This window comes from Gallus gallus, chromosome 8 (genome assembly GCF_016699485.2).
Source record: "Gallus gallus isolate bGalGal1 chromosome 8, bGalGal1.mat.broiler.GRCg7b, whole genome shotgun sequence".
Lineage (NCBI taxonomy): Eukaryota > Metazoa > Chordata > Aves > Galliformes > Phasianidae > Gallus > Gallus gallus.
In genome coordinates, this window is record NC_052539.1 from 6,508,719 (window position 1) to 6,527,065 (window position 18,347).

General features: G+C 44.8%; 1 protein-coding gene across 16 annotated transcripts in view; it reads right to left on the bottom strand.

Annotated features, from left to right (window-relative positions):
• Window positions 1–18,347, bottom strand: part of SYNGAP1 (synaptic Ras GTPase activating protein 1) — a 153,945-nt gene that overhangs the window by 59,935 nt on the left and 75,663 nt on the right. The window contains exon 1 of one of the 16 annotated variants that reach the window (XM_046944677.1): window positions 6,159–6,438. The exons of 12 other annotated variants lie outside the window; for them this stretch is intronic. In XM_046944677.1, the coding sequence (XP_046800633.1) occupies window positions 6,159–6,195 (37 nt within the window). In that variant the 5' untranslated portion in view covers window positions 6,196–6,438. Of the gene's footprint in view, window positions 1–404; window positions 6,439–18,347 lie in introns of those variants that run through there. 3 more of the 16 variants (XM_015290519.4, XM_040704884.2, XM_040704883.2) reach the window with 3 other exon arrangements.

Here is an 18,347-nt window from a genome sequence, read left to right on the forward strand (position 1 = left end):
TAGCAGGGTACAGGACTTCCCAAATGCTAACTGCTGGAGCAGTAAGGAACGGAGGGGCAGCAGGAGCTGGGCCCACTGACAGCTTGTGAGGATAAACGGGGACGGGAAGCCAAAAAATGAAGGTGAGCAGCACAACAAACCTTGAAGTTCTCTAGCACATAATAACACAGGCAAGAGCTCTCTTGTGTAAGTGACATTTTAAATAATGTCACGAAGCTATTTCCACACTTAATTTTGAGAGGGGGTTGGAGGCAAGCAGGTCAGCAACCAAAATGAAAATGTAAATGCAATGGCGAGGTCCTAGCCTCTATCAAGCTCTTCCATGCCCAGGCAGCCCCCCCAGAGCCAAACCACCCCTGTCTTTATAGAAACTGAGCAGCAAGTCCCTACCCCTATAAAGCTACCTGCTAAGGAGCTGAATTGTAAACTGCTTTTAAGGCACATCTTAACAAGAGGATGCTTAAGAGTAGTAGGAAGAGGAGAAGGCAAACCATTAGCTGAAGATCAAAGCTGAGTGAGCGAGATCCATTCTCACACCCATGTCACAAAGGATGTCCAGTACTAGGCAAGAGAAGAAACTTGGATCTACCTAGAGCTGAGACGGTAGGCACCGAAGGAACCATCGCACAGCCTCAAATGATCTTAAAATAAATAATTACAGTAACTGAAGGCTAAGCAAATCATCGTGATTTTGGTTGTTGGGCATACTAACTAAAGCCAGTTCCCAAAGTCAGACCTAGCAACATGGAAGCTTTGCCATGGTAAGTCAAAGCGTCCTTTGCCCTCTTTGCCGTGGAAAAGTGCTCTGCCTTTGTTAGAAAACAGCCACCCAAGAAGCAGCAGTCAGGAGCTCAGACACCGCTATCTCTGCTAGGGAGAGTGCTGCATTTTCAGAACTCCACTGATGGGGCAACTATAGGGTTGGGTTCACTTCCCCTTCTATACCAACTTAATTACATTTTTGTCCCCAGTCCAAGTTAGGTAGCTTCAGTATAGCCAAGGGATTTGGCTAAGTTATACTGCTAGTACTACGGTAGTTTGTAAGCATCTATTAATGACTACTCTAAAAGCATTAAGCTAATTTAATTCCAAATTAGGGCAAAGACATTATTTACAAAGTCATGCACTCCATAGTGCATTTCCAAACTGTGACCACATGCCTTATGTAAACCAAAGTCTTCTATTAACGTATGAATACATCCAGCTGTGTATTTAACATACATTATTTAAAGACTGCTTAATATCTGTCGCTGCTTTTCAAGTGATGATTTTTTTCCCAAGAATGTGTTTATGAAGAACACCTCCAAATATTCTCTCTCCGACCAGAAATACTGGGTATTCAAAAGGAAGAACAGACTCAAAGTGAGAGCATGGAGCAAGAAAAAAAGAAGAAATACACTAAAAATCTATCAAAAAACTCCGCCAAAACACATGCTTCCTGATTTGTCAAAGATCGATATGAAAGCAGTATTGCTCAGCAATATTGTTAAAGTGGCAGCTTGAAATGGGTTGAGCCTTAAGCACTTCAGATGAGGACTTTTGAGCTAGAAGACTGAAAGAAAAATTAAGCAGAAACACACCCAAGTGATACCAAACCTTCAGGAATGGATGACAACAAGAGAGAGATTAACACGTAGGGCATGATCCTCCATCCACTGAGACCAGTCATACCCCCTGCTTCACAGACCTGAAGATCCAGCCTACCAGCCACTAGAGAGCTTCCATTTTTAAAGCAGCATGAAAGAAAGATGGGGAGTAATTTTTGAACCCTGATACCTGGAGGACTGTAATTGTTACTGCATTACAGCACTTTTCTGTATTGGAGAAAGCTAAGAACAACTACAAATACTTGCTGTCAAAGCAAGCAAACAGGCAAGTAAAGAAACCCCAACAGCATAGCTTCCTCCCTTTCTTATGTCCATCAGACTTGCACCTCTGTGGATGTCTAAGAAAAATCAACCTTCACAGGCAACAAAGACTCAGCTGCAGCTCTGCTGGCTGTGCTTTCATGACTGGCAGGTATTACAAAGAAGGAGGAAATAATCTGAAAAGAAGTAAACTGCCAAGGAAAACACATTGCAGGCAGACCAGGAGCTGAAGCACCCACTTCTCCCTGCCCTGTCTCCACTTCAAGATGCTGACTTCCTACAAATTGTCAGAAACAGGAAACAAGGAGGCAGGGTTTTCAGGAAAAAGGAAGTCTTGCAGTAAACTGCCCCCCAGGCTGCTGTTTGGATAGCAAAGAACTTCGCCACCATTGCAGCAGTCAAGCATGGAAAATGAAAACAACTTCTCTTGCTCACTGTGCAGGCCAAATGCTTCGAGTGCTTCATTTTGCCCAAATCCAGAAACAAACACAAGTGAATACAATGCAGGCAGTTTTGTTGGAACACTACCTTCATTCATATGCTGGTCTGCACTCTTACTTGAGGACCTCCTGCCCATCCTTGGGCACAGACTTCAACACGAGCAGGGAAGCAGCTAGGAGACCTTTTTCTCACTGAGATTACAAATTCACTGTATGGCACCTCCAACAAACAAACAAAAAAACAATATATGATCCCCACTTGACCATATAAACTTTTTAAACTTCTGCTGGGATCATGTAGGAATTGCCACACCACCCCAATGGCTTGCAGATTGCTTCCCCTCTTCCTGCAAGCTGTAGTGCATGGCAACACTACCTTTATGTGGCACTCCCACAGCACGTCCAACTTGCTTGTTTTCAGAACAAACTAAATACCAGTGATTCTTGCAGAGCAGGGTTGAGGTTGCTGTGCCAATAGGGAACTCTACTCCACCCTGAGGTCATCGCTTGCTCCTTTTGTACGGTGAGAAACCACAGTCTTACCAACATCGTCAGGTGGGAGGTGAACTCTTCTTGATTGGCACAGACAGAAAGAAAAAAAAAAAGACCAATTCACAACAACCTGCACCTTCAGCACCAGGAAACAAGTCAGAAAACCACCACCCAGAAATTGTCAGTGTCTAGTAGCCTGAAAGCATGCAGTTGCACTTACCAGGTATGCAGCAAAGAAGCTGGAGCATTCTGGAGAACGAGTGGTTATGGCCAGCTGTATGGCTTCCTACCCTGCCTATGAATCATGCAGCCTCCCTCCCTCTTACAACTCAGTTCCACCTGTGTTTATAAGAATACTGTCTTAATCTCTATGCAAGCATCAAAATAACACAACTGCCAGTGCCTAAGGTCTTTCCAAACACTAAAGATAAGGACAAGAAAGGCAGTATGTGGAGTTTGTTTGTAATCCTTAATCCGTTTCCAAATTAGGGACCAAATTTAGTGGTGAAGGAAGGGAACACAACAAGAGACAGTACAGATTAGCAAATTTTTATGAGGATGTCCCAACACTAAGTCCTCCATCTTGTGGAGGCAGCCTTAATTTCCAGCTGACTGTACCTTAAAGAGTCGTCTTGAACACCCTGGCAAGAGCTTCCCTAGAGAATGCATCTGACTTTTCAGAGTGACCTCATGACTTAACAGGGCACGGCTTTAAGAACATGAATGCTGTAAAAGCTGGCACTGGAATCATGCTGTATTTTGCAGCATTTGGCATTATTCCTGTAGCCAATTATTCCTGGAATCAAGCAAGTGGGCAGACAATGACAGCCTCCACTCTAGAAAAAAAGACCCGGTCTTCACAGACAGAGCTGAAAATCTGACTGAAGCCTACTCTACAACGGATCAGACCAGCAGGAAATTGAACACAAAAGTACCCTCCATCTCCTCTTTCCTATGCCAGGCTGGAATGCCTGTGGTTGGCGACACTTGAAGGGTGCCCAGAGGTCTACTCCAGGCAAACGCACCATGGAGCTGCTTCACTTCTCTGGCAGGCGTCCACGTCACACTGCCCTCCTCAGACCCTGCTGAGCTCGCTGCAGGTGCAGGAGGAGAAAAATGCAATGTTGTGTGGCATAACAATAGATCCACTGCGTAAGGAGCAGCACTGTCCAGCTATGTGAGGAAACTCTATGTAGACTGGACACTGCTATTTGTAGATGCCATTATCTGCTCAGATAATCAGCTATTACAGAAGTCCACAACCCGGATTTTACAGCTAGGTTTACCATGACAATTCCAGCACCATTTCCCATTAAATTCATATATAGGAAGTCTGCTGAACGTTTAACTTTTGGGAACGATACTGCTGATACTGTATGCAGAAACTATAGTTGCATCGTCTGCTTGCTGATTCCTTGTGCAGATCTCCTCCTCTCTTCCTCACGACAAGCAGACACCCGAATATGTAGAAAATTAAGTGGAATGGGATCATTAGGTCTTCCTTCTGCCATTGGCCCAGCTTCACATCCCATCGTTATTAGCTCTCCTAAAAAACATTTGTGCTGTCTGCCACCAATTAGTCAAGAAACCTAGATAAAAGATTAAAGGAAGTATTCCCTTTGTGGAGAACTAAAGCTTTGAAAAGGTACGTACCTCTACAGGCTAGAAAATGGATCCATCTCTTGATGCCAACAAGCCATTTACTAACACCATCCGCTCACTGTATTCCCCTGCATCACATAATTTTCTGACTTCTGTACTCTACAGCTGATGTGATGCTTACCCCCAGCTAACAGAGAACAGCAGTGAGCAAATCAAGCTTCGGTGTACCAGAATGCCCCTTCCTCCCACCTATGCACAAATGAAGCTGATTTGTTCCCATGGACTTTAAAGAGCCGTGACGGATCTCTCTGACAGAAGTCACCTCAAGCATTCATCAGAATTATGCAGCTTTCCCCTTCCCATATTTTAGAGACGGACAGTGCAAGAGCACCCACAGGGTACCACATAGAACCAGGCACAACATGAAGAATCTGAAGCACTGCTACTCACATCTGCCTTCAAGAGATCCCCAGTAATTTCAGTTCCATATCATAGAATCATCTTAGAATGGCCTGGGTTGAAAAGGACATCGAAGATGATCTAGTTTCAACCCCCTGCCATGGGCAGGGTCACCAACCACTAGACCAGGCTGCCCAGAGCCAAAGACTGGAAACTCTAAAGGGTACATCCTGGCAACCACCCTGAGCTCACTTAAATTAAACCTGAAAGGGCCCAGGACTGTGTTGCCATGAGTTCTTCTACACGTTGCTGAAAGCTTGATTTGGGAAGATACACGTTTGCCCAGAAAAGGCTAAGGCAGAAGGTTTTCATTTTCTGATCATGTAATTCAAAAGTAGCACAACCTCATCGGCTCAGGCTAACAAAAACAATCTCTCCCAGTCAGCAAATTAGTATTCTCCCTGGTCTACAGGAGAGGAGGAAAAGAAGGACTTCATAATCAGTACCTACTGAAAGCTGTTTCCACGGTAGAAAAAATTTAACTGTGAAGTTTCCATTCTTGGCTTTGGTAGGTATCACTTACTGCTTACGCAGCCACTGAAAAATATCTTAACTAGATCAAAAGGCATGAAAATAAAGTGCTTACCAGCTTGCTATAATTCAACATCTTAAGACAAAGGCTATTAGAAAAGCACACAGCACTGCTGTACTGAAAACAAATCCTCTTGTATTTACGAGCAACCTGTAGGATTGCTTGGACTGCTTTGATTTAGCAGTGCTTGCTGGAGGACAGGAAGCAAGGTTGGCAATATCACATGCTGGAAACATCACACAGTGCCAGCAGCAGGTAAACCTGAGAGATATTCTCATAGCTGCCCATCAAGGGGGATGTCTGGCCTCATCCAGAAACCTGACATCATACAACAGCATGCACGTAGTGATGTATGGGAGGTAAGAGGGAGTGACTGTCAACCCAACAACCTAAGGAGCAATAAGCCACGTTCTGGACTTTGGAAGCCACCACACAAACTTCCTTCTCATGTTTGCATCTCTGTGAGGGTTGAATACTAACACCTCAATTCCATACCAGCCAGCAGAGAAGTACCAGTAATCCATTTTCTCTCTGTCAACTAAAACACGTGCAAGCACGCCTTTAAAAAACACTATGCATGAAACTGAAATGGAGAAGGAGGATATAGATAAGCAGCGAGGAAAAGCTCAGAACCTTGAAGTTTTTAGTTATGTTCAATCTAGCCACTTCAGACTTCCAGCACAACACCTATGTGCCCCATCCTGCCTGACCGGACAGCAGCCCCATCCCCATCTGCATGGTGATGTCAGGAAGGATCTCACCTGCGAGCTGCATTCTGCGGCAATCCTCCTCCCTCCACCATGGTCCCACCACCGCGCCAAGCAGAAAAGTCAGCACAGCCTCGGCATGCTTCCCTCCTGCTCTGTTTTCTCTGCCGCAGACGGTTTGGAATGCAGAAAAGCCAGAGCTGAAGCCCGTGGAGCGCGAGCAGCTCTATTCAGCTCCTTGGCTCAGTGGAACAATAGCTGCCCTTGGTGGCTCGCCTCCTCTCGCACGCAGCCACGGGATGGGGAGCCGCTTCATTTTCCTTGTCCCGGGGGTGGCTGGGGGAGCGCAGAGCCAGCGCCAGCACTTGGGGTGGGGTGGGAGGGGGTGTGGGCAGGAGGAGATGGCTCTGAAGCAAAAACACGCCCGATGCTGAGAAAACTCCGGGGTTTGGAGCAGCTGACTCCAAGTCTCAAAGCAGCAGCAGGGAAACTTAAGAGGCTGATAGCACTGAAAGCCATTCCCAACTGCAAGATGAAAACGTGGCTTCGTCAGCTGTGACTCCAAATGTGCCTCAACAAACCCCAACTCTGCTTGCAGACGTTGCCCCACTTCAACCCTCGTGCAGCCCAAGAATCACACAGTACTAACAAAGCCCTGAGATGCACTTAAAAAGAAAAAAGACAAACTTTTCTTCTCGCTGCATCCTGAGCTGCCTTTGTTGCTGTTGTTTTTGCCAACTCCCACTGTGATTTACAGCTCTGAAAATGAACTGGTTGAATCTGTTGGTTAAGCTGGAAATGGTTAAGCTTTTTCAGAGCTCTTTCCTTGTTTATTTTACAAGGGCCAAGAGCTGAACTTCCAGGTGTAACGTTGCTCTCGAGAAAAACACAAAAGCTGCTCTTAAAGATGCAGAAGCAGAAACTTGGACGTTTTGCTTACTGCCGCCGTCGTAATGTCTCCTACACTGAAAAGCCCCTGCTGAGAGCAGTGTGTCAAGAGGGATCAGTGTAAAAGCCCAGGGCTGGATTCCCAGCAGATCCCACCTGCCAGGCAGGGGCTGGAGCAGGCAAGCACGCATGCAGGAGGAATGCAAAGCTGCCCAGCCTGTTGCTGAACTGGCTAAAACTGCTTGCGAAGAGCCGAGACCGGCAGCTTTCGGTGTGCTGGGTGCAGGTAGGAGAGCGATTTGAACTGGTTTACTCCAACTTTGTAACGTGGTATTCAGGCCTCCTTCTCCTCCAGTGCCACCCACTTGGGTACTTCCTGGGGTAACATCGTCCCGCACCCTGGCAGCCATTCCCTGGAAGAAACAGAGCCTTTGGTCCCCCTACCCTTCACCAAAGCTCACGTGAGAAATCTGCGTGTAGGGCACAGCACAGACCTTGGGAAAGAGACTTCTGAAGGCACACTTAGACAAGACCGACTGCTAACTAAAGAATAGAAATGTCTAATTGCTCCCTTGCTCTCTAAAGCGAATCACTGAACCGTAGCGCAAAGATAAGCAGTGGAAGAGAACAGCAACTCAAAATCCAAAGGAAAACCAAAAAAGGACCCCCCCAGACCTGTCACTGACAGCAGTGCAGCAACATAAACAGTCAGATCGGTTTGACCAGCTGCTCAGAAATGTCCAGTTGCTGGAACTGGGAGGGCAAAACGGTCTCATGACCTCAGCTGATTGAGATTCAGGCAAAAGCCAGTAACCGCTTGTGAACGATTGCAATCTCCTCTCCCTCACCAAAAAAACACCCCAACAAATACTGCAGTAATTATATAGAACATTTCATTCCACGGCGTTTTACCAACTACATCCACAGCACCACAGTAAAGCATCTCTGCCGAGGGTGGAGCAACATCAGACAATTCGTGTATACCACAAAGCACGATGGAAGAGATGGAAAAGTTAAGGACTGGTATGCTGCAGTTGGTCTGTGTGTCTCTTCAAAGGGTTCTAATGCTTTCATGGGCAAAAAAAAAAAGGAAAAACCCAAAGCTACTAACTAATACTTTGAAGCATTCTAGAAATTACTCAGTTTCGGGTATTTGAAATGCAATTTGGGAAGTCTGGGACTAGATGTTACTTCCAGAAGACAGCAACCTTCATCTCATCACTCCAGCTTTTCAATCTTATTTTCTCCTCTTGTCCTGTTGCGTAGCTGGGTGCCCAGCTCAGCCCACCACACCCTGCATTACCAATGTAAGGAATACAACACCTCTTCCAAAACTCACAGTCTTTACAACCCAACAAAAAGCATCACTGCAGTCCTTCCCACCCACTCCTGGGCAGAATGGTTAACACCTCACCCTCATGGTCCAAGGAAGACCAGAGCACTAACCCAATAGTGAACCCTTACAGACCAGCCTCTAGATGCTTCCTTTGGGTTTTGCCAGCCTTTAGACTGGCAATTCCCACCGTTCAGCCCATGGGAAGTCCTCTCCAGCGCCTCCTACAGTCAGTGGGTTGGGTGAAAAAGCAAGGCAGTCATTACTCGCATCATGTTGATACCCTGGGGTCAGCAAAGTTGGTGACTGCTTCTACAAACTTCCCTGCTACACACCAACAAAATATGGGGAAAGTCCATCTGTGAGGAGGAGCTCAGTGACTCAGTTTTTCAGGGATCTCACTGGTCAGACCCTTACCAAAACTACATGCAGCTCTCTTGGAAAAAGAAAGAGGTTGCTAGTCAAGCAAACAAATGCAGTCGAAATGGAAAGACAAAGAAAACCCATGAAAACAAACAAACAAAAAAAACCCACAACAGAAAAAAAAAAAAACCAAAACATCAATTCTTCACTGGATAATACACAAGATAAAGCAATCTCAACCATGCATCAGGAATTATTAGCTTGTAGCCAGAAGCACTTACTGGACACCGAGTTGAATCTTAATGGGCACTAATCACCGCTAGAACTTACAGTCCTCTCCATCTCCAGGGCTTCTTCAGGGAATCGGGGATTTGCCTGCGACACAGAGGTGCCTCCTAGAAGAGCTGATGATGAACTCCAGTGGAGTTCAATAGCCCACTTTTCCTTTGTGGCTTTATTATTTTTTCTTTTAAGTAAATTATCCCTCTGTCGTGCTGCTGAAACATTTTTGTCTCTTTTGAAGATAAAAATCACAGTTTTAATTCTTTTCTTCTGCTATGGTAGAGCAATCAATTACAAAAGGGGTAGCAGGTTAGTAAAATATCCAGTATACACCTGAATAAGTCTCATTTAATACCTAAGCAGCCACCATACATATTATGCTCTTCTTTTTGGTGTAGCTATAGTAGCAGTTTGCCCACAGGAGATATGTCACTGCCCCACTGAAGTGTAAATATCACAGGATGGCACAGCAAGCGCTGTAAAATTTGCTTTTTTAATTTATTTTTTAAAAGCTTGACTTGCATGCTTCCCAGAGGCATTGTGCAGATTAATTAGCTCATCTTCATAGGCCATTTTGAAGATATAAAGTGCTATGTAAGTAAGTACAATTACTGCCTGATGGAAAACAAATCTCCCGAGGCCCTACGTGGAAAAACCCAATATATGAGGGCTGCTTCAAAAGTAATTTTACTGTTGGCCTGCAATGTAAGAGGAGGATGTTGGTGGGATGGCAGCAGAGGTTGAACCTTCCCCCCAGTATTCCATTCCACTTTGTTGCTGTGAGACAGATGGTGACAGAGGCTCATCTGTATCTGTAGTAGCTTCCTTGGAAATAAATTGGAGGCATTGCTTTTGGAGCAACCTATGTATAACTGATAATAGATTTCTTGCCTCACTGCAGTTTTCTTGGCCAAGTTCTGCGTCCTCAGCCAGAACTAATTATCTGGAAGAAAATCTCCTAAATGGATCAGAAGCACAGGTGATCTGCCATGGGGCACAACAGCAATCCTTACCGTCATAAAGCAGAGCAGAACAAAAATATAAGGATTCAGTTTTTAACACTCTAGGAGAGAAGATGCAGGACAGCTCACTGATTACTATGGTGCATTTCCAGCCAGTGCTACCTACCCATTTTGGTTTGCTATGAGAAACACCATAGTATAGCAGCGTGGAGAGCACATGCTGAGAAGGGGGGGAGGGACGGGAGAAGAAGAGACAGCTTCAGGCTTCCCAGAAACAAGACACGACCACGGGAAATAAAAGCAGAAGTGGCAGGCCCATGTTCCAAGACCCATTAAGATAAAAAACATAATGGTTTTAATAGTCTTGCCTAGCGCACTTACTGAAACAAGATGGGCTGTGAGCAACCTGGTCTGGTGGGAGGTGTTCCTGCCTATAACAGGGGGTTGGAACTAGATGATCTCGAAAGTCCCTTCCAACCCAAACCACTCTATGATCCTATGAAAACAATATGCATGTGAACATATGCATGATTTCCCTGCATGAAATCAAATTGATTCACTGATTGGTGGCAAAGCAGGGAGACAGGAGTGTGCACACACACGCGTGCAGCAGAGAGAATTAAGTATATTTAATTTCATCCCAACTTCAAGCGAGTTGCATCTAATCCGATATCATAAATATTTGCATTGGCATGTATCAGTTCATGCTAAAGCAATAAACCAGTCAGCAACGAGTACTGGAACTAGGAGTCTGAAACAGATTTAATTACATCAACCTCTTCTTTTTTTTAATCTAGCTCAACGTTCAAATTAACTGCAGAGAAGCCTTCAGATAAGGAAATTCAGGCTGTAGGAAGATAGGTTAATTTTCCACTAAGTGTTAAGTTGGTTGTTACTGAAGGAAAAAAGGAGCGTATACATGGTTGGGTGGAGTGTAATTACTTTTTGCCACAAGATCAAACAGCTATAAAAGAAAGCCTACAACATTTAACAAAGCACTTGGTAAGTTCATGCACGACTTAAGGTAGATTTCCCTAAAGAATTTCATAAATACTTTTTTTTTTCTTTTTAAATGTGAAAGCTAAGGAAAATGATAGCTTCCTTTCTACTGAACTGGGGTTCAATTAGAACACAGCCAACACATCTGCCAAATGGCCCAAGAGCTACCATATAGATGTGCTCACATAACAAAACCTTCAAGTCTTCTGAAGCAATGTGCTGAGCATGCTGGAAGCAGCGGGCAGGGACCAAGAAACAAACCCTAACGGAGCACGTGGCCATACGAGAGAGTTCAGACTGTGTTCATAGACCTGTTACTTTCTGCTCTGAAAAGGTTTAAGATCTAAACAGATAACGTTTGCTTCATGACGAAACTTGGCTCTCGGCGCAGATCCCAGGGAATCCTGATCCTGAGTCCAAGGGAATAAAGTTTCAGCAGCGTTCAGAACAAAACAAAATCCTCTGGCTTTGCTCGGGTTAGACAAGAAGGAAAAGACAGCAGCTTGGCAATTTTCTGTATACAAATAACTGCAATTGCCCAGAGGGAATGTCACAGAGACGCAGGCATCCCGGTTATACCTAGCCTCCCCAGGGGCTGTTTTAATTTCAAGCAGAGCTGTCTCAATTCCTCATCCTTCCAAGGCAGGCAAATTGCACTGTGCATAGTCCAAACTTCAGATTACTTTGGGGCTTTTCCCAAAAGTTTTCTAACCAATTGTTGTGGATGCTCAAGATAGCAGGACACCTGTCATGCAGTAGGTGCACCTCTATGTAGCTCCTTGGTAATTAAACAATGCTCAAAAGCAGCTGTATTTTACAGGAGACGTACACAAATGCAGCATGGAGCTGTGATGAACCACACAAGTGCAGAGCAGTGCTTGCTGTGCTGCTCCCATTCATCTTCCAGCTGCTGGGTGCCTTTCAAGGTAGAGTTTTGATACAAAAGACTTACAGATTAAAAAAAAAAAGCAGCAACACAGAGGATACTCATTTAAAAGATGCATCCGATCCTTTGGATTCCCAGGTCTATATAAAGGAGGACGTGAATCTCTCTCACGTATGTTTGTGCACCTATATACAAACACGCCTGTGCAAGCCCAAATCAGGCAAATCCAAAGAGCTGGAAACAAGCGAAGTCAACACATCTGTATCCATCCTCCTGCCAGGGACAGTGCTGTGAGTGTGCATACAACACACACAACCACTCCCCTCCCCCAGAGCCCCTACTCTGCATCCCAGCCGTGCATGAGAGTTGACAGGAGATGGGTATTTTGCACATTGCAACACAGTGAAAGAGCAGACAGCGCTGTGGGGAAAATTCTTTCATCAGAACACATCACAAATCTGTAAGGCTGAGATACTGGGAGCTGTAAACTGCGTTTCTCCAACCTCCCTATCTAACAGATATGCTTTACAGGCAAGGCTGGCTGATGGAAGAGAGCCCTCTTTCCAGCATAGTTTTGTTAGAAGTTGCAGGAAAGGCATTACTTCAAAATCCTGCACATTTCTGAACTCTTTCCTGAACACGTAGGGATTGGTGCATTGCAGATTTTTTCAGTGACCAGGTCACAAACAATCTCCCTTCTTCCCAAGCAGACTGCCTCCCCCCTTCCCCTCCCAAGCAGTCACCCTTTTCAGGCATTCATCCCACACCTCAGCGCACCAGGACTGTAATTACGTGGTCTGCACGAAGTAAGCCTTATTTATTCTTTCATCACAAAGTACTCATTCCAACTGGAATATGCAGAAAGCAAGGCTCAGCTTTGATTTAGCTGCAAACAACCTTATGTCTCAGAAGCGGCAGTTACTGAAATAACCCCAGAAATCTTCTCAGCTAACGTCTGTTCTCTCCTGCCAAGTTTTTACCTGAAGGAAGAGCATGGGCTGTGTGCTTTCTCGGTGCAATCATCCCACGTAGGAGGGCTCAGCAGCAGCTTGCAGAACTACCACGAGAGGCACATGCCAGGCAGCAAGGAAACTAGATGTGACTGAACCGATCTGCTGCTGCTCACTCCATCTCCAGGACTCTGGACATATCACCTTTTACAACAGCACCGAGGCAGCATTTCTGCACAGCTTACCGGTCACCTGATAGCTATGCAGCATGGATCCAGAGCCAAAACAGATTGGGGCTTCGTTTTTATCACTTCTGCCCTTGTTTGCCTGATCAGAGGATTTTCTGAACTCAGCAGAATTGATACTGAAAAAATGAGCTTGAGTAAGTGCAGTGGGGGTGATCATTGAGATAAAACCCACCAACTATTCAACTAAATCCAAAGATCAAGAAGTTGAATGCAATTTTTGAACCTCAAAATTTCATCTTTGCTAAATCTCCAATCTGTACGTGTAGCACACCACAGTGCAGCAAGGAGCTGACTGCTATATTTACCACGTGTATGTAAATATCTCCGTATATCTTTACATCTACATAAAGCCTTTCTATACATACAAACCATTTATATGATCAGGGAAGTCGGGATCTCAAGGGGTTATAAGAAAGAAGGGGACAGACTCTTCAGCAGGGTCCGTTCTGACAGGACAAGGGGAAATTGCTTCAAACTAAAGGAGAGGAGATTTAGATTAGATATAAGGAAAAGGGTTTTTATGATAAGGGCAGTGAGGCACTGGCACAGGTTGAACAGAGAGGTGTGCGTGCCCTGTCCCTGCAAAGACTCAAAATCAGAGTAGATGGGGCTCTGAGCACCTGATAGAGCTGTGGCTGTCTCTGTTCAGTGTAGGGAGTTGGACCAGATGGCCTTTAAGGATCCCTTTCAGCTCAAACAACTCTATGATATGGTTATAAGTCGGGGTGCCCAATTTCCTAGCTATTTGCATTTTACTGCTCATCTCCCAAATGGAGCACATTGCAACACATCAAAAGCACTCTAGTCTTGCTCCCTGTACATTTTTGACATGCTGGACTCCCTCCAGGTTCTTAACACTCTTCTTAAGCTGGCAGGCCTGAGACTGGGCCCAGTATTCCCAGTACATCAGTAGTGCTGAGGAGAGGAAATCAGCACAACTGATCTTCTGTTGTCATGTTCCTGGTTGCAAAGACAATCTCTACAGTGATGCTCAGAGAATAGCAACTGCAGAGGGCATGATTATTTGTCCCAAGGAAGAAGAGTAGATGCCGACACTAGGCTGGAAAGGATGGGGAGCTGCAGAGCAGTGAAGGGGAGATCAGCAGCTGCATGGCACTATTAAACTACACAGACAGAGCTGAGGCACTGAAAGCCTTCTGGTTCTCTGACAAAAGAAGGTGCATTCAGCCCAAAAGTTTGGAAGATGAGCCAGGGTACGATGCAAGGGGAGCAGACACTGGGTATACAGAGCTGTCTGTATAGAAGCTCCTACAAGGCATACACAGCTTGCCTACCCAGACCATCCTCAGCCTTGGTGACGATTCTACCTCCCTCCAGCCAAGAAACTCCAGAAAAAAAAAAACCACTTTGAATTGGTGTTTCCAGACACTTGTCAGCAACAACACTAGCTGAAGGAGTCCCCTCCTCCTCTCCTTTCATATTTGCTCTTGCAGAACCATTCCCCAGGTTGTGCTGGCACAGCCATCTACAAGGCAGGGCAGTGATTTGGATTAAAAAATAGCTGCAGAAATAAATGACTGCACAGTGCAGGGAGACGAACTTACTGGCACAGGAGAAGGGAGATGGAAAAAGCCTAAATCAGCGTTGCTGCCAAGTGAAGTGTCAGTCAGACCACTGCTCCTCTATGCCAGAGCTCCTCATCTATACTCCAAGTTAATTTTGTTTACAGCAATTAGATGAGCGAAGGCAAGAACCAGCACACTAGCATTTAACGTGTATGGAGGGTACAAACTGTATTTCCCCATGATTTTAGACCCAGCAACTGGAGAGAAAACAATTTCCAGTACTGGTGACTCACAATGAGGACAGAAGAAAGATGTGCACAGTGCATCGTTCTTTGACCTGCTTTCATTTAGCACTCGCAGTCTTTTCTCAAGAACCTTCATGTGAGATGTGACTGAGAAAGCACAAGGTTGACTTGCTTCAACTAGTGAAAGTCTTCATTTTCTTCTCAGATGCCTTTGTCTCCAAATATGAACAGAAAATCCGTTTGCATCAACATTAGCTCTCTACATCATTAGCCCTCTGCAATCCATTTGCATCACCATCAGCAACAGAGAATCTCAAAAGACTCCCCAGTGATGTTCTTTCCTAATAATATTAAAATAATAAAAAAAAAAAATCCATTTCCTCACTTGCAATCCCTCTTGCTATTTCCACATATGCAGGCAAAAAATCCCTTCCTCATGCCACAGAGATGTGCCCAGATGCCACAATCAAACTTTCACTATGTATTCTCTTTAACAGCTCTCATTTAGTATGAGCAGGTGGTGAGAAGGAAGCAGAGCAAGAAGGAAGAGCACTATTTTGGGTAAGGAAGCAATAACTGTGCTACTACTTTATTAAGTAGCATGAATGGTGGAAATCTGAATCATGCTTTTGCTGTACGAATGGTTAATTCCAATATGCCATTATAAACAATGATCCTCTCCCTCTGCATCTCAAGACTGCAATCCCCCTAACAAAAAGCATACACCTGTTGAAAAAGAGCAGGATCTGAATCAGACGTGGTGGCAAGCACGACGGATGCATTCACTTGAGTTTTGTGCTAACCCTTCCTCCAACACTCAGGTTCTGGTCTCCAGGGCCCATAACACACTTCATAAAAAAAATGAGCCCACGGAAAGTAATGCTTGAAAGCAAAAGGAAAGAGGCTGTCAAGCTGGAGCCTGGGATAAATTACAGCTCCATTTTTAGCTTCTCTGAATGGAAGCAATTCTGACAATAAGAACTGCCATGACAAAACCCTACCAAGAAAATGAGATAGTTAAGAGCGTGCCTATTCACCCTCAGATAGGTATTACTGCAATGATAGAGATTACTTACCAAGGAAATTTCATGGCATATATTTAACAGAGAGCTGGATTACACAGCTGTGTGTACAACGTCCCTTCCAGACAGGAATTAAGAGTTTCAACACTGGAAACAATCTCTCCTCTGCCTGGGAGCAGAGGGCAAGCTCTTAAGCTAGTAGGCAGTGAGCATCCTCCAGAGCTGCATTTTTTAGAATGATCTTGCAAGTTTTTGCTGTTGAAAGAAGTTGCCTTCTATCTTGTGTGTAATCTGTGTGCCCGTCCCTCTGGCTCTCGTACAGGGGTGACTACAGTGGTTCCTGCCTGCACAGAAGGGATGGCTCAGCTGCTCCTCCAGCAGCTGCTGAACCATCACAAATTACAGCTTACTGCGTTGAAGTATGTGGAAATTGGTGCCTATCTTAGTATGCAGGACTGCAAACCGTGGTGGGTCAGCAGCTGCTGCACAAACAGCTGAGCCAACCCTGCAGCAAGGGTAGCAATGAAAGAGATGGCAAGAATGACTCCAGCAGCCCTTGGGTAAGGCACACTTGACTTAGTGTTGACCTTCGGTGAGTTATACATCTCTTGCTTCAACCTCTGTGCTGTAACGTGGGTAGTTCCTCTCCCACACACTTCCTAGGAACGGTGCTGCAAGGATGTGTGCACATGGCTATAAAAGAATGCTGCACATTGGCAGAATGGGTATTGCTGTTAATTAAGCATTGCCACACACTGTTCCAACTGCTCCATTAAAAAAAAACTTGATTGATCTGATAATGATACTCTTCATGTTTCATAAAGGTGCTACAGATAAAGAAAATAATCACCTATGGGGTTTTTTTTTGTTTTGTTTTTGTTTTTTTTTAATGGCAAGAGAGGTACAGGAACCTTACCAGGAGAAAAAAAAACAAATGTCATTGCTATGTGTTAACCTCTGCATTAGTGCCAGCCCCTAGAAACTCACCTGCAGGTAGGAATTCCTGATATCACTCAAGGATGCACGGCCTGCTCTTGCCATGTCATGCACATGCCTTCCTAGGACATGCAAGATATTCTTATCAGCTCTGCATAGCATTTTCTCTACTACGTATTTTATCAGCCTCTGCTATGCTTTCAGGTTTTGGTGTGCATTTCAAAGCTATTTTAGCTCTGTTGTCATCTGTACTGCTGGCGATACATCCTGGCTGCCACTATCCCCTTCTTTCCCTATAAAGATGTCCAGTGGTTTCCCGCACTGGTCTGCCCTCTGGCTCCACACCTTGACACAAAGCTACTCCCACTGCTCTCCCTACCAACCCACATTCTTCATTAGCAAGCCGTAATGATGGTATGAGGCACTTCTAACCAGGATGTGAAGACAAGAAAACCTCACTTAGGGTGCTGCTATCAGATTATGCATAGCCATCCCTCCCACTTACTCTCATCCCTTCTCACAGATAGGACATTGCTGCATTTTTCTCTAGCTCATGCCTTTCTTCCTCCCCACCCACTGCACCTCCCCTTCCTTTAGTTACATGCTTTGTTGATGCTTCTATTTGCTAATATTCTCATATGGAGTAGATGATGTGGATATAGGTTTCCCTTGTGCTTTTAATAGATTCCTGCCAGGCATTCATTGAATAGCACACTACAAGATGCAGCATGCATCTAAAGTAGTCACAAAATACACTGTAATGCATGCACCCAAACAGCACAGCCACCCCATTCCCTACAGCATCTGAAGAAAAATGAAGGTTGCAAAGTTACATGCTAAAACGTAACACTTGAATTTCCAGCTGTTCTGACACTCAGTAAGGCCTATACATTCTTCTCCATGTTTTTTGCACATGGTATAGAAAAATTAAGCACTGGAATCCCCTGGATTTTAGAGTTCTGTCTAACTTGCAAAGCTATAAACAATGCTTGTTGCCTAGCACAGCCGTGCAAGGTGTGATTCCCCTGCCATCCCACCAGCCACACACCTGGAGCAGGTACTTTGCCTGGAGCACAATATAAATGTGCTTAATGCTGCTTTTACTTCCAAACAAGAATGAGTATTTGTTCACACGACAGAACAAGATGCATTTGAAATGCCACAAACAAATCCAATGGGAGTTATGTTTACCTCTCTCATCCCCAAGTGTTTTGCAACTGTCCTCCCTAAAATCACTGACCTGCCTCTTTCTTCTCAGACTCCTAATCCATGAGTCAAACAAAACCAAAAAACACAGCCCTGTCTTCCTCCCCCAGATAAGGAAGGGTTAGGTGGTGCTACAAGCACGCACCAACAAATGAGTGCTACATTTGCAATCTGTTAATTAACTATCCAGAAGAGTGGGATTTTCTATGTTTAGCTTCACAGCAGTTCCTCTTCTAATGACTTGAGTGTAATACACTTAGAGAGTAAAATTCTTCGGCATAAAACACACATGAGCCTATGAAATGAAAAATACCTTACCTGCTCTTCACCCCTGATAACAATGCAATCGCAGGTGGTTTACTGTTTAGATGTGTACAATCGTTTTTGTTACGGCTCCCTCT